Consider the following 14,837-nt stretch of genomic DNA (forward strand, 5'->3'; position numbering starts at 1 on the left):
GACCTTTGTGGTATTTTGTCGACAATGCGATCAGTATTAAGTGCACTGACAACAAGTTAGAAAAAGTGAGTGCAGCATTGCATAACCTGGATTTGCTCAACTGGTGTTTTTGCACCTAGACTGCTTCGACAGAACTCTGCTACATGCTTAACTCATGACGTGGTTCTTATCCTAAGTTCTCAAGGCTTTACTTTATTTCACTTGCTTAAAGTGCAGCTCTGTTGTAGTTTACATTCAACCACGAGCAGAAAGAGCTAACATAATGGACTGTGATGGTATCAGTGCTTTGGGAATGCACATGCTGAGGCAGCTTTCAAATTCAACGGGGCCAGTATTTAACATACCTATTCAAGGTGAACACACACTGGACCACTGCTATGCAAGTTTCTCCCACTGTGCCTTTTGAAGGGCTGATTGTGTCTCCATTTTTGCAGTTCAAACTAGTTAAACCAGTTCAAATGTCTGTCGGTGGAGTGATCATACTATCAGATGCCACTGTTTTGACATACAGATTGACAGATTTGTCAGATCTTGTGATGGCAAAATGTAAAAGTGATTCTATTCTAGGGTAGAATCCCCAGCTAACTGCAATGAACTGATTTATGCAGTTTTGGGCTGTGTTCACATCTGATCCCTAGACAATGTGAGGATAGTAAAGTAAGGATAATTTTCCACAGCTGCTCTTTCTCACATCTAGCACACAGTAGGAAATAGCCCACTTCAGACACCACTGAAAATACTATATTTGATTTAGACATGAGTGCTGTCTAAGCGGAGTAAGCGGGAGGCCTCACACTGCACGCATTCTGGCTCAGGGTGAATTCATCGCACATGCTCCTATCTGCAGGAGTGCAATGTGACATCACACAGACGTTGTAAAGAGACAGCAGGGGAAGAGGAAGCTCACCCCAAATGTAGTGGTTTTGAGTGGTACATTTGAAATACTCTGCAGAATTATCCTTTCCAAAAATGATGACCGCTGGTGAGAGGATTATTTTAGTGACAGCGTGACAGGTTTTAAAACTTAATGGCATACTCTCTCAGCTTAGCTGTAAGGTTGGCTAGCTGAATGCTTATTTTGGTAGGTGGATGTTCAACACCAACAACAATCTAAATACAAACAGAATGCAATGATTTGCAAATCTCATAAATCCATAGTTTAATGATTACAACATTCAAAAACTTAACATCTGGTTAAAATGAGAAAATGCACCAATTTAAGAAAAAAAAAACACCTGTGTAGCGTCCCTTCTTTTAACAACGCTCCATAAATGTCTGTGAGCTGATGAGATCAGCTGCTGGACTTTTGGCAGAGGAATGTTGTCCCATTCTTGTCTGATAGAGGATTCTCGCTGCTTTTGTACTGCAGATGACGAGATATTTAAAGTCTTCACAATTTAATGTTGAGGAACATTATTCTGAAATAGTTTCAAAATTTGTATTTTGCAGACTGGTGAACCTCTCCCCATTTTTACTTCTCAGGAAATCTGTGTCTCTAGGATGGTCTTTTTTCGCTGGTCAGTCATGTTACTGACCAGCAGCCAGTTAATCTAATTAGTTGCAAAATGTTCCTCCAGCTGTTTTTCTTTAGTACTACTTTCTTTTCCAGGCTTTTGTTGTCTCTGTGTCATCAAATTCAAAATAAGCTAGTTTAAATGTTTTTGGTAAAATCTCTTAGTTTAAACATTTGATATATTTTTGCCGTTAATAAAATATGGGGTGAAGATTTGCAAATTATATATATATTTTTAATTTATTCTTCTGTCACCATCTTGCCAGGTTTAATCATTAAAATTATTTTGTTGTCTTCAGGAAAAATATATGACTTTGGGTTTAAACGCGACCCTTTACACTGTTAACTATTTTGACTTTCTTTTATAAGCTAAACGGTGGGTCTTTCTAATCACATAGCTTTGTTAACGAAACCTAACTAAACTGAAACTGAACAATGAAGTAAGGAGTCTATTTTTGTTTTGCTTTTCCTCACAGACATTCATACAGTACTTTATTGTATTCATTTTAAGCTCTTTATCTGTCTGTCCACACCTACATCCAGCTTAAAATCACCAGTTAACCTAACATGCATGTCTTTGTATTGGAAGCTCAGGGCGTTAGTGCATTTGTGAAAACAGCTCTGAAGTCACAGGCTTCGGGCTTTGCACCTCGCCGTGCACCTGGATCTTTGACTTCCTGAAGGAAAAAGGGCTTGAGTGCTGAGAAAAAAACCCAACCCCACCTCCTCACCACTGACAGTGAGTGATGTGGACTTAAGACTGTTTTCCAAGGGCCAGTGAGTAGGTGTAATGACAACAAAACCCCCCAACTCAACATCAACAAGACCAAAGAGATGATAGTGGACTACAGGAAGCTGCAGGAGACACCACATCCCTGCTGGGAGGGTTAGAAGTCTGACTATCTTTGGTGTCCTGACGGGACTGTTCACGCAGACATGGTTAAAATGCTTCTTTTAAAGACAAAGTGTTGCATGTACCCAGCTATGCTCCAAAATCTTTTAACTCCTGATTTGGCAACACTGTGCTCACAACCACAAGACTCTCCAGAACAGTAGAGCAAACCACTGGCAGAGAGCACCCTGTCATTTTTGACACCACATTCGTTGTCAGAGTGGAAGGCCCATATGATGATCTATGCCACCCAATGAACAAACTGTTTACCCCTCTGCCATCTGGCAGATGGTGTCAGTGTCATATCTCAAACCTGCAGGCTCAGTGACATTTTCCTATCTCCAGGCTCCATGAAGACCTGCACTGGGTCACTTAGACTCATCTGGCATTGATTACTGAAGTGCCCCTGTGACTTCATCAGCCAAATCATTCATAATATTGATGATTAAATGTGCTCTTATATGTTTAATCATCAGATTTGTTTTCAACATGTGTTTAGTGTGGTGGTCCATTACTATGGTCCAGTCTAAAATATCCCAACATGCAGTAGAAGGATTACGAGTGAATATTTTACAAACAGTCTTAACTGACAGATGAAGAATCCTGCTGACTGTGGGGAGCTCCACATTTTCCTCTGGCACCATCATGAAGCTGACATTTGTGGCTTTAAGAGCCAAGTCTCAACAACTGTTGGATGGATTACCGTGAATTTTTGTACACACATTTAAGCCCCTGCAACATGAATAAGAATAACTTTGGTGACCCCGCCCTGTAGTTTGTCCAGTATTTAAATGTATCACCAAATACCTACAAAACCAATGATGTCCCCAGCATATTTAAATAAAGACACATATTTACAAGTTGGTAAATGAGAGTGTCATTGTGATTTATAGGACAAAAAAAGGTGACTAATAATGGTTTAAAGCTGAACAATAAACATTTGAAGCCGAACCCCATTGTTTTCATTCAAATCAGAGTTCAGATTTCCAAACCCAAACACTGAAGAAGAAAGCTGTCACTGTCTTAATGCTTTTTAACTGCGCTGTACAGTATGTTTGTGTTCCCAGCCGTTTAGAGTAATGGCAAGAGTGACGCTATATAAACAAGACCTGCCCAGGGTTTATAACTTATAGTACATTTTTACACCGAACCATTCTCGCACTGACTGTATTTCATTTGACCGAATTTCACTCTTATTTCTATACATGTGAATGGCTCCGATTTTTATGGCCACATAATCTGTAGTTTTTGTCCGAGTAGTAGTTGAGATGTCAGCCAGTGAGCTTCCTGCTGCCTACCACGGTCCGAGCACACACTCTGTTGGTCCAAATAAATCGTTCTTTCATCACAGTGTGTGTGTATGTGTGTGTATGTGCGTGTGTGTAGTCCAGTACTGTAGGCCCTCTGTGTTGCATTGACAGACACAAACCAGCTGCCCGCATTCCTCTCTGCCCCCCACCCTCGCTCTCTCTCTCTCTGCTGACTTCTTATGGTTGATCTCCCCTCCCCCCGCTCAGATGAGTCTCCACACATACTTCTGTCATGCTATATATACTCAGCCATAACATAGAAACGAGGCAAGAGACACCTCGGACGATAAAAGTAAAATAAATCGTCTAGAGCAGAACATAATTTGTTCCTTTTTACACCTTAAGAGCTGCTTTCTAAACTCGTCCTCATCTCTCGAGTTTGAGGTACAATAGCTCCACCTTCTCAGCCAATCAGATCTTTTTCCACTATGTCTTTAGAAACTTGCCTTCACTTGTTTGGTTTAATTCTGCTTTGCTCTGTTGTTGTTAACATTGGTATAGACTCTACTTGGGGGTTGTGTGTGTGTGTTTATTTTGAGGTTAAAACCTCACTAACAGATTTTTTCCCCTCTTTAGTGTTGTGGAAACTGCAAGAGCTATAAACACATTAATACATTATCACCCTTTAAGTTAAGAGGGAAAATTTGTCAACAGATGGATGCCTATTTACACATCCAGCAGTCATGTAGTAGTGTCATTATTCATTTGGAGTTGTGTTTCTGTCCACCAGATGACTGTGAATCCAACATACGCTGTCCTGTTAGCTCTGTCTTGCTCTCTACTAATTCCTAAGGGAAGTATTGGGTTGTGGTTGCTAAATGCTTCACTATGTTCACAAGCTGGATACTCTGAACTTTGACCGACTGTTGTTCAGCGCATGGGTTTCACCGAATAGAGCTAACTACTACAAGTAAAGACAACGTGAATCAAAAAGATGAAGTTAAACTGGTGAAATTAAAACAAGAAGCAAAAGCTGAATTGCCGTCAGATGAGAATTTTCCATTTATAATTGCGAGCAACACGTTTCACATAAAAGTAGTTGCAATCACTTATAATTAAATTTTAATTGCAGTTTTAATGATAATTACTTTAATTTTAATCACATTATCAAGAGGTTAAGAAAAACGGTCAAAGTAAGCAGGCTAAGTCTTAGCAGTTTCATGGTGACATAAACATGGTAGGATCAGCAAACAAAAACTTTTCTGTTCTCTCTCTCTGTATATGTTACTGCATACGAAAACATAGAAATAAAACTGAGCAAATCAAACTTTTTGACCGTGTTCATCCACGTGTGACCTCTTTTATTCTTTCAGTAAATGTTTGAAAGAAAACATGAATGGGAATGAATAATTTCAAGATTTTTGGCAACTATAATGAGTGTACCTACAATTTAAAAAACACTTAAATATACAACTTTTACAACTATTTCACAATGACTCACACGGTAATTGCCCATGGTCTAATATATGGACTCCTCAGAAACACTTAACATGCTGGTTAGACCAATTTGGTCAGCCAACATTTCATTTAAGTTGTCCTCAGATTAGAAAACCTCCTCAAACCAAACCTAACTGTGTTTGTGCACCTCAGCTGAACATCTAAATAGTTGCTCAGTGTTGGGTTTCACGTGGTGGCACAAATACTTTGCATTACAGCCACTAGAACGGAGCAAACACAGCGCAAACCATCCAAATCATTTTTGGATCATTAACTCTCACCTTACTCTACTGTAAATGTACTTTTTGTTTGTCTAGCCCACTTTTCTACCACTGTTTTGCTTTTCTCCCTTCTCTCTTTTTCTTCTTCTTTTTTTCTTCTCCAGGAAATGTCCAGCTGCAGCAGACCGCTGTCTAAACAGTGACTGGCTGTCTGGAAACCCGCTGGACTGCCCACATCTGTTTGACCACTGCAGACACTATCCACAAACATACGCACACACACAAACAGCTACAGTTAGACATGATGAAGTGTGTGGTGTGGCTACTAACTGCTGTGTTTTACACCTCAGACAGAGCCACTGTGTGAGGGAGGGGCAGGAAGAACTCATTTAAAATACAACTATCATCTTACTGGGTACAAATTTATATAAAGCTTATGTTTTTACATGTTTATATCTGTCTGCAGACTTGAATGGCATTTTAGACGTTCTATGGCCTGTATAGTCTAAGAGCTGTTATCATTAAATTAAAGCAAGTTATCTGTGTCCTTTAAGCCTGTCTTAAGTCAATCAAAATGATCAGATTCCTGAATAAAGTCAGCTATCCTTTTGATTTTTCTCCCCTTGTGTTTAAAAAAAGAGCTTGGATAGGGCAGTGTAGTAATATCCTATATTATTCCCTTATGCAATACTTGGTAGTATAAATAAATGTAAAGACCAGCAACATTACAAAACAACATTGTAATTATTACATTTAAACTATAAAAATGTTGATACATTTGATAAGAATGCAACACCATAGCTACATTACAAAAAATAAATTTTGAGCTAAATCAAAATAACTAACTAACTAAATAAATAAATAAATAAATAAAATAATGAGAAGAATGAGGAGAATGTACATATTAGTATGTGGAGTGAATCTGCAAAATATTATGGATGGGGATTTGTAAAAAATGTACAAATATAAATCAGTTTAAAAGCATGGTTATGGAAATGGTCAACATTATCTTTTTTGTTTTTTCCAGTGAATATGATGAATATGATGGCCTTCGGTGGTTTGACTTATTTATTTATCATGTAGTTCTATAAATTTTATTTTAATTTTTTTTGACCACAGAGTTGATGGTTGATGTTCATGGTACAACTTTGTAAAAATTATGACCAATTGCAATGTTGGCGTTAGGTAATGTTCTTGGAGTACCACACTGACATTAATACTCACAGACCTGCCACTAATAACATTTTGTTTTCTGTTTTTTTGTTTTTTTCCACTAATATCGCATATGTGCAACTCTGGGAGCATCCTGTAGAGTCTAGCACTTGGACATTGGGAGAAGATGCTTTGTGTCCTATGGTTTGCTGTGTAGGAGGGCCTACATGGATTAAGTGTCTACTGATGGATCCCACAAGGCCTAGATCAGAGTGGGATCAGTTTAGAGCCTGGGTCAAAACCTTGTATTTTTTTGTTTTCCTTGAGTACACCTGGATAGTTTTTGTGGTGTGGCACATTGCCAGCTGGGAGGAAGATACTGTTGTCAGGGATTTTTATGTGGGGGTGTTCCAGTTACGTTTGTTTACTTTACTCAAATGCAAAGGAAAAATGTGAAAGAGACACTTTCATAAATAAATTGCATTTTAAGATGCTGCTGCCCATCAATGTCAAATTTAGTCACCGTTATTTAATGTAAGAACTCGACTTTCTTTGTCAAAAAAGGTCATTGTTTAATGTGTCTTTGTTTATCAATTATCTTTTTAACTGGTGTTTCCCATTTGACTCTTTGGAACCAAAGTGATTCAGCTGAATTGGTTTTGCTGTTTTTGTTGACTAAAGTCTGTCTTTCTATCATTTTGCCTCAAGCTGGACTAAACCTCTCACATGTCAGGGAGTGAGGTTGGAGTTTCAGAGAGAGGTGAAAGTGCACTGATGTAAAGGAAAGACAAAACAAGAGCACCGCAGCGAAAAGGAATGCAGCAAATTAATTGTTTTATCTCCATGATCTTTTTTCTTTCATAATTGTAATTGAATTTGAAATTACAATTTTTGCAATGGAAAAGCCTTTTATGTTACTTTTTCACGTGTGTTTTAATTTGAATTATATACATATGCCAGATTAAACTACCGGTAGTTAAATGGTTTTTGTTATATTTCATTAGAGTCCAGATGCCCCGATGACCATTGTGTGATCGTGATGGATTGATTTATTGCTTCAGTCCATTTATTCATTCACTCTAGTGTATAACATCACCGTGTCTGTAACACTAATCAGATGCTGTCTGACAAACTACACTCCTGAGAAATCAAAGTTTACTTTCAAAATCAATAGCTTTAATAGCTGGAGTTTTTGATTATTACACCTCTGCATTAGTGAAACTAGCTTTCCTGCTGGAAACACTGATTGGGCTGTCCTTTAATAACCCTATTAGCCTAAATATCTCACACTTTAATCTAATTGCTTATTTCTAACATTATGCAAACAATGAGTGACCCTTGCCAAATCATATTAATGTCTTTTTTTGAGTATCCTGGTAAATTTTGCAGTTTAGTTTTTCCCCCTCCTCCTCTTGTACCATCAATAAAACCTGCTTTTTCAGTAATCAGTGTATTGCCTGGTAAGATAACATTAGGGTCAGTGTGTATTGATTAGATCAGAAACAAAGGCAGCACATTATCAACAAGGTTTTAAACTGATTTTTATCAACAAAACCATAACATTCCTCTGCCTTTTACAACTTTTTTTAAAGATGTTACTGAATCCACTTTGGGGAAGGATTGAATAGGTTCTGCTGCTGAATTTTATTGCTTTTTTGTTGTTTTTGTTTGAGCTGTCCTTTATTTGTAACTTAATCAAATACGCAAATGGGAACGACATGCAGAAACATAAGGTGGTGACATGTGGGGACGTATCACCAGCCAGATTTAATCTGTAGACAGTGGTGAAAATAAAAATATGGACACTCAAGAGTAAATCATTTTCTCACTTCCCGTTGTAAGGAATGTGTAATCCAGCCAAATATATTCTGTCCCAGAGAGGTGGGCTACACCCTGATCACGGGCCTTTTAGGTAGACAGATAACGATTCAGGCAAAAATAAACTTGCCTTGGCATGCCAGTGGGCAGCTTTGATTGTTAAATGCAGAGTAACGGTTGCAGCACATGCATGCACAGAAGGCAACTGAAAATGCACAACATGTGAAAAATAGAAAGGGTTATAAAAGAACTTTAAAGAAGTAGATAAAACTGAGAATTCAGCACAAACTAAAAACAAAAACACATAAGACTGAACCTGGTCTCATCCACCTGGTTCATTTTTCTTCGTCTTTGTTATGACAATAGCTGTAGCGCTCTGGATGAACTGAGGATGACTGTTTGGGGAGATTACAACTGTCTAGCAAGCAATGAGCTGAGCCTTTGGGAAAGAACTTGGTTGGTAAATGTGAAAAAGTATCTCCTTCCCTTGAGGACTAAAACACTTTTTCAGTCTTTTTTGTAGTATTATGGTCAACTGTATCACATGAAGCACAAGCACGCTTGAGAACTTGGTGCTGAATCTCTGTGTGGTCAGTCAGAAATCTATACTGAGTTTTCTTTGCAGATTACAGCACAGAGCTCTAAACCTTTTCCTTTTGGTTCAGCTTCTCTTCCTTCTCTGTCTCCTTTTCCTTCTCCCCCTGCCCTCTTCGACCTTCTCTCTTCTTCCTGTCCCTTCCCCCACTGCAAGCCTACCCCCACCCTCTTTTATCCCACTCAGGGTAGAAAGACACCAAATGCAGCAAGGCCCCCAGGAACCGCCTGCACCTCCCACACTGCCTTTGAGCAGATCGATCATGCTGCCAGTCCAAATTACTCTTCCTTTGGCTGTTGTTCCTCCATACAATACTGAATATCAGCTCAAGAGCTGCATCTGAGTGCTTGCCATAAAACCCTTAAACAGCAACAGGTACTTTCTGTGGTTGAGTGGTTAAGACTAGTTTTTTTCGTGAATTTTTTCTCTTTTTTTCATGGTTTGCTCACTGTGCTGCAGAGTGTTTACATGTCCTGCACACATTGAGTGGCTGTGTGTAGCGACTGTGTGGGGCGATGGGGAGAACTCAGTTTTAAAGCTGCACACTGATCAGAGAAAAATGCATTAAAAGGTGTGTTTGATAAAACATGAAAAAGAAAAATCAAGTCCTTTAGTACACAATTAGAGCTGAAGAGTTGTCATACACAAAAGTGGGCAACTGGACTTCATTTCTGTTTATTTTGTTTAGATTTTTGCTTATTGTATTATATCTAGATTTTTATTAATACAAATCATTTGTATTTTGCTTCACTTTTGTGCTCCTGCCTTTTTACGGCATTGAGCTAATGCATTTATTTTACTGTGCTGATCTAAATTCTTTAACCTTTTTTATTGATGTGCTTAAAGTTATGGCTGCTGAAACAAAGTAATTTTACAACTTTTTTGGGACAAATAAAAATGCATATCTCATTTTTCTTATTCTGCTTTACAGCCCAGTAAAGAAACAATACGTATGTGTGTGTATCTACAAAAAGAGAATATGAGGTATTTCTTATGTTTAGGATTAACCTACATACTTGTTTTGTTTTTCAGAACTAAACCCAAACTTGGACCATTAATTCCAAGTGTTACAAACACACAATTATTGGCGAAATGGTATGATACAGAAAAAAATGATTAATTGGGTAATATTTGTTAAAATCTCTGGTGTAATGTAATTACTGTAACATATTTTCCTGTGGTGGGGGTCCAACGGCCAATCAGGAACGATTGCTGTAGGAAAACAAACACGGTGATTGGCCGAGACACTGCGGCGGTTTCAAGGCGCCTCGCGCTCGGCCGGAGGGGAGGGGGTCCAGTGAATGGAATGGGCGCCTGGAAACCGGTGGAATCTGCACAGAGTGAGGAGCGCGAGCCTCCGGACTTCCAACCGCCCAGCATGTGAAGCGACTCGCTGCGCGAACTAAAGTCGACAAACAGTGGAAATACTAGGCATTTACGCCTTTATCCTACATTGTTTAGCGCTAAAGTAAGTAGTTGTAAAAGTCCAGTAAGCTGGACTAAGGTGAAATTGCATTGTTTGGAGAAAACGGGACTTTTAAACGGACCGGGAGTCAGAGTGGACTGCTTGGAGTCACTTACAAAGACCATTAAGAAGTCATGACATGACGAGTGTTTCTCTTGGATTTATCTTCATTACACACGGGAGAAAAGTCGATTACAATCATTTTAACTGAAATTACTTGGACTTCTAGTTAAGTATTGGGACATTTATTGAAAAATTCTTTCCATTTTCCACCATTTTTGAGTCGCACTACTTGGATCAAAGTTTTTCCTTCCCTCCCCCCTCCTCCTCAACTATGGCGGCGGCCAGGTTCACCACTGGCTCCGTGTTTCTGCGGATCATGTGGCTGCTGTGCGGGCTCTCCTTTTTCTCACCCGCTTCTGCCCAGCATTACAACAGTGAGAGTGGAATATCCATCCCGGAACACGGCTTCTGTCAGCCCATCTCCATCCCGCTGTGCACCGACATCGCCTACAACCAGACCATCATGCCGAACCTCCTGGGCCACACGAACCAGGAGGACGCCGGACTTGAGGTGCACCAGTTCTACCCACTCGTTAAGGTCCAATGCTCTGCGGATCTGAAGTTTTTCCTCTGCTCAATGTATGCTCCCGTGTGCACCGTGCTGGAGCAGGCCATCCCCCCGTGTCGGTCCCTGTGTGAGCGGGCACGGCAGGGATGTGAAGCCCTGATGAATAAATTCGGCTTCCAGTGGCCAGAACGGCTGCGCTGCGAGGCTTTCCCCGTCCACGGAGCCGGGGAGATCTGCGTCGGCCAGAATACGTCGGAACCGGGCACCCCGCCCTCCTCTTCTTCTCCCTTTGCACCGGACCCAATTACTCCCCCTCCCAAAATGGCAAGACCGAACCAGCACCCTTCACAACCAAACCAGTACCACCAGTTCTCCTGCCCGCTGCAGCTGGAAGTGCCCTCCTACCTGGGCTACAGATTCATGGGGGTCAAAGACTGCGGAGCCCCCTGCGAACCTACCAAACCAACCGGGATCATGTACTTCCGAGAGGATGAGGCAAAGTTCGGCCGGCTTTGGGTCGGGATCTGGTCCATCCTATGCTGTGTGAGTACCTTGTTCACGGTGCTCACCTATCTAGTGGACATGAGACGGTTCCGATACCCCGAGCGGCCCATCATCTTTCTGTCTGGCTGTTATTTTATGGTGGCGGTAGCCTATGCTGCCGGGTTTTTCCTAGAAGACCAAGTAGTCTGCGTGGATAAATTCAAGCCGGACGGCTACAGGACAGTGGCTCAGGGGACCAAAAAGGAGGGCTGCACAATCCTTTTCATGGTGTTATACTTTTTCGGCATGGCCAGCTCCATCTGGTGGGTGATTTTGTCTCTGACTTGGTTCCTTTCTGCCGGGATGAAATGGGGCCACGAAGCGATTGAAGCCAACTCCCAGTACTTCCACCTAGCCGCGTGGGCTGTCCCGGCCATCAAAACCATCACTATCCTCGCCATGGGCCAGGTGGACGGGGACGTCCTTACGGGGGTGTGTTTCGTGGGGATCTTCAACGTGGACGCCCTCCGCGGTTTTGTCCTGGCCCCCCTTTTCGTCTACCTGTTCATCGGCACGTCCTTCCTCCTGGCCGGCTTCGTATCTCTATTCCGGATCCGCACCATCATGAAGCACGACGGCACCAAGACAGAGAAGTTGGAGAAGCTGATGGTGCGGATTGGCGTCTTCAGCGTCCTCTACACGGTACCGGCCACCATCGTGATCGCCTGTTACTTCTATGAGCAAGCCTTCAGGGAGCACTGGGAGCGCACCTGGCACATGCAGACCTGCAAGCGCTTCGCCGTGCCGTGCCCGGTGCACAACTTCGCCCCCATGACCCCGGACTTCACCGTGTTCATGATCAAATACCTGATGACCATGATAGTCGGGATCACCTCCGGTTTCTGGGTCTGGTCCGGGAAAACGCTTCAGTCGTGGCGGCGGTTCTACAAGCGGCTCAGTAACGGCAGCCACGGAGAGACGACGGTGTGAAGTTTGGAGCTCCCGTTACCTGAGAATGAGGTCGAATAGCTTTCATTTTACCACACTTATGGATGTATTTTTTGATCAGTTTTTTTCTGTTACAAGGTTGTGGCGCAAATACAGGCCTTTGAACACAACCAAAACTTTTAACAAGTGCCACAAAAGCTGGCTTAAATTTCATTATACTTCTCTCTTTTTTCTGCCCACAATCTTTGCTTTTGCATTTTTAAAAAAGTTGGATTTTAGCCTAAATGATCATAATGATTACTGGACTGTAATGCCAGACTTGTTATGAAACTTCCCACATATTATCCATTATATCCTTGTATTACTATTTGAATGTACTTCCTCTCAGCTCTTTTAAGAATTTGTCACAAAAAGACTGCAAACTGCAAGAAAAGGTCAAAGTTCAGATCCCTCCAACAGCCACACCCCCTCTGACTGTGAATTCAATACTTGGGGCGTTGTAAGTTACTCTGCTTTTAGCTAAAGACTGAAAAGCTTTAATACACATGTTAGATTTTGCAGAGTACAATCTGTTTGTTTTTGTTTTATACACCAGCTCTGCCATTATGTGCCAAGTGGCTGCCCACAAATCAAAACTTTTGCTTCCTTTTTTTTTCTTAAATATTTTTTCCTGTATTGAATGTTCACTCCGAAGGTGAATGAAGTTTTTATGTATTTGTTTGCACATTTATGCTAAGTGTTAAAAAAAAATATGATTTACACCACAGATTGACCTGGATCTAACACTTAGAGAGACCACACACACACACATACACCTCCACTCTCTGTAATTAAGACACACCAACTCATTGTTTGTCTCTGTGTGTGGTCTCCTATCTAAAAGACTTTTTTCTTCTTTTTTTTTTTGTTTGTTTGATCCTTTAAGACATCCAAAGCACCATTTCAACCCATCCAGATTTAATTCGAATGGCTGCTATGGGTTTTTGTTTCATCCTGGATTAAGATGACTGTACACACTCATGCCAGTTTTCTTGTAATTTCACTTGAAGTGTTTAAAGGTTTCTCTTTTTCCCAAGTAGACTGAACATGTTGGAACTTTTGTTAAATTGTTATGATTTTAGTGTCTATGCTGCCTCACGAAACTCCTCAAAACACAGAGAAACTTGAGGTTTTTATCTGGAAGGTAGCAGAGAGTCAAAAGGTCAAAGCCAGGTGGGAGTTCAGCAGTGTTGAATCTAAGGGCAGTAAAACAAGTTAATATATATATTTTAAAATAACTTGCAGTCTTTTCATACAATAGTAGGGGAACTTAATTACTGTTGAAATAAAACATTTTCAGGACAGAGCATTTTATAGTGTTGAAATGTAAAGCCTTTTAGTAAGTGGTGCCAGTAGAACTCAGATCACACCGCACAGGTTTAATAAAAAAGAAAACGTTATTTCTGTGTGACATTAACACCAATTACCAGGTTTCACATCACATAAATGCTGATGCAGCTAAGATGAGAGACAGACACTGCAGTTCTCTGAATTGTATTTGCAAGATAGTGAAAGGATTACAGCTGCTGGCGCCTCTGTAATTGGTGACAATAGCAATAAAGTTATCAGTGATTTGTTCTGCTTCCCAGGCCGCTATTCCTCGCAGAGCATTGGTCAAATGAGAAAATGACCTCTCAGACTTGAGTAATGAAATCAGTTGGAGTCATTGTGGGGAAGCAGAAAAACACGTTCTCACCCTGAGTCAGCCGTTAGGCAGCAGACGAGTGCCTGAAGCTTTTGTTTCTTTCCATGCAGTACATTTTCTCTGCATAGGTCACACACATGCATACACATAAGTAATGAACGGGAACGCTCCAGCAATGAGGGATGACTCGTATTACAGAGCTGTTATTGGTACTGTGTCCTGAATCCTTGTGTTATAATAATAATACTAAAACTGCGTACTTTGTACCAGTCTTCATATTATATGTTAAAGCAGTGTGTATATAGGAAATGCCAATGTTCCCATGTGAATTTACCACATACCTCAAAGCCTGGGTACAATTTGTTTGTAGGACTGAGTTAGGAAACGTTTCACTTCACTCATCACCTAACAATACAGAGCAGGTCTGTGTTACCAGGCTGACTGCACTGTTTGTGTTTTCAGAAGGAATACGAGTGTTTTTATCACAACATATGCAAGGTACCAAGTAAACAGACTGATTTTTTAAAAAGCATAATGTATTTATGGGGGGTACTCATATTTGTGTCTTCTTTTTTTTTTTTACTTGTTTTTTAAAATGAGATAAGCCTTATGTATGTGTACAGTTTGAATAAAAAGCGATAAAGTTTGTAATCTGTTGACCTCTGTGATTTGTTCTTGCCACTCATATTTTTAATGAATCTGTCTTATTGGCAATGCTTCAAGCATTAAATCCAGAGATACGGCAGGT

At 40.6% G+C, this 14,837-nt stretch overlaps 1 protein-coding gene across 1 annotated transcript; it reads left to right on the top strand.

Moving 5' to 3' along the window:
- The first annotated feature begins 10,251 nt into the window (after positions 1–10,251).
- On the top strand, positions 10,252–14,740 carry LOC146651349 (frizzled-7-A-like). The gene has a single exon (XM_085384021.1). It carries the CDS (start codon positions 10,738–10,740, stop codon positions 12,445–12,447), a length of 1,710 nt encoding a protein of 569 aa, XP_085240147.1. The 5' UTR covers positions 10,252–10,737; the 3' UTR covers positions 12,448–14,740.
- The last annotated feature ends 97 nt before the right edge of the window (positions 14,741–14,837 follow it).

Source organism: Rhamphochromis longiceps, linkage group LG16 (genome assembly GCF_057381845.1).
Source record: "Rhamphochromis longiceps isolate RC_006_pf linkage group LG16, R_longiceps_female_GT1.1, whole genome shotgun sequence".
Lineage (NCBI taxonomy): Eukaryota > Metazoa > Chordata > Actinopteri > Cichliformes > Cichlidae > Rhamphochromis > Rhamphochromis longiceps.

Coding starts and splice junctions, on each gene's coding strand:
- LOC146651349 (XM_085384021.1), top strand. CDS start 10,738: ATGGCGGCGGCCAGGTTCACCACTGGCTCCGTGTTTCTGCGGATCATG.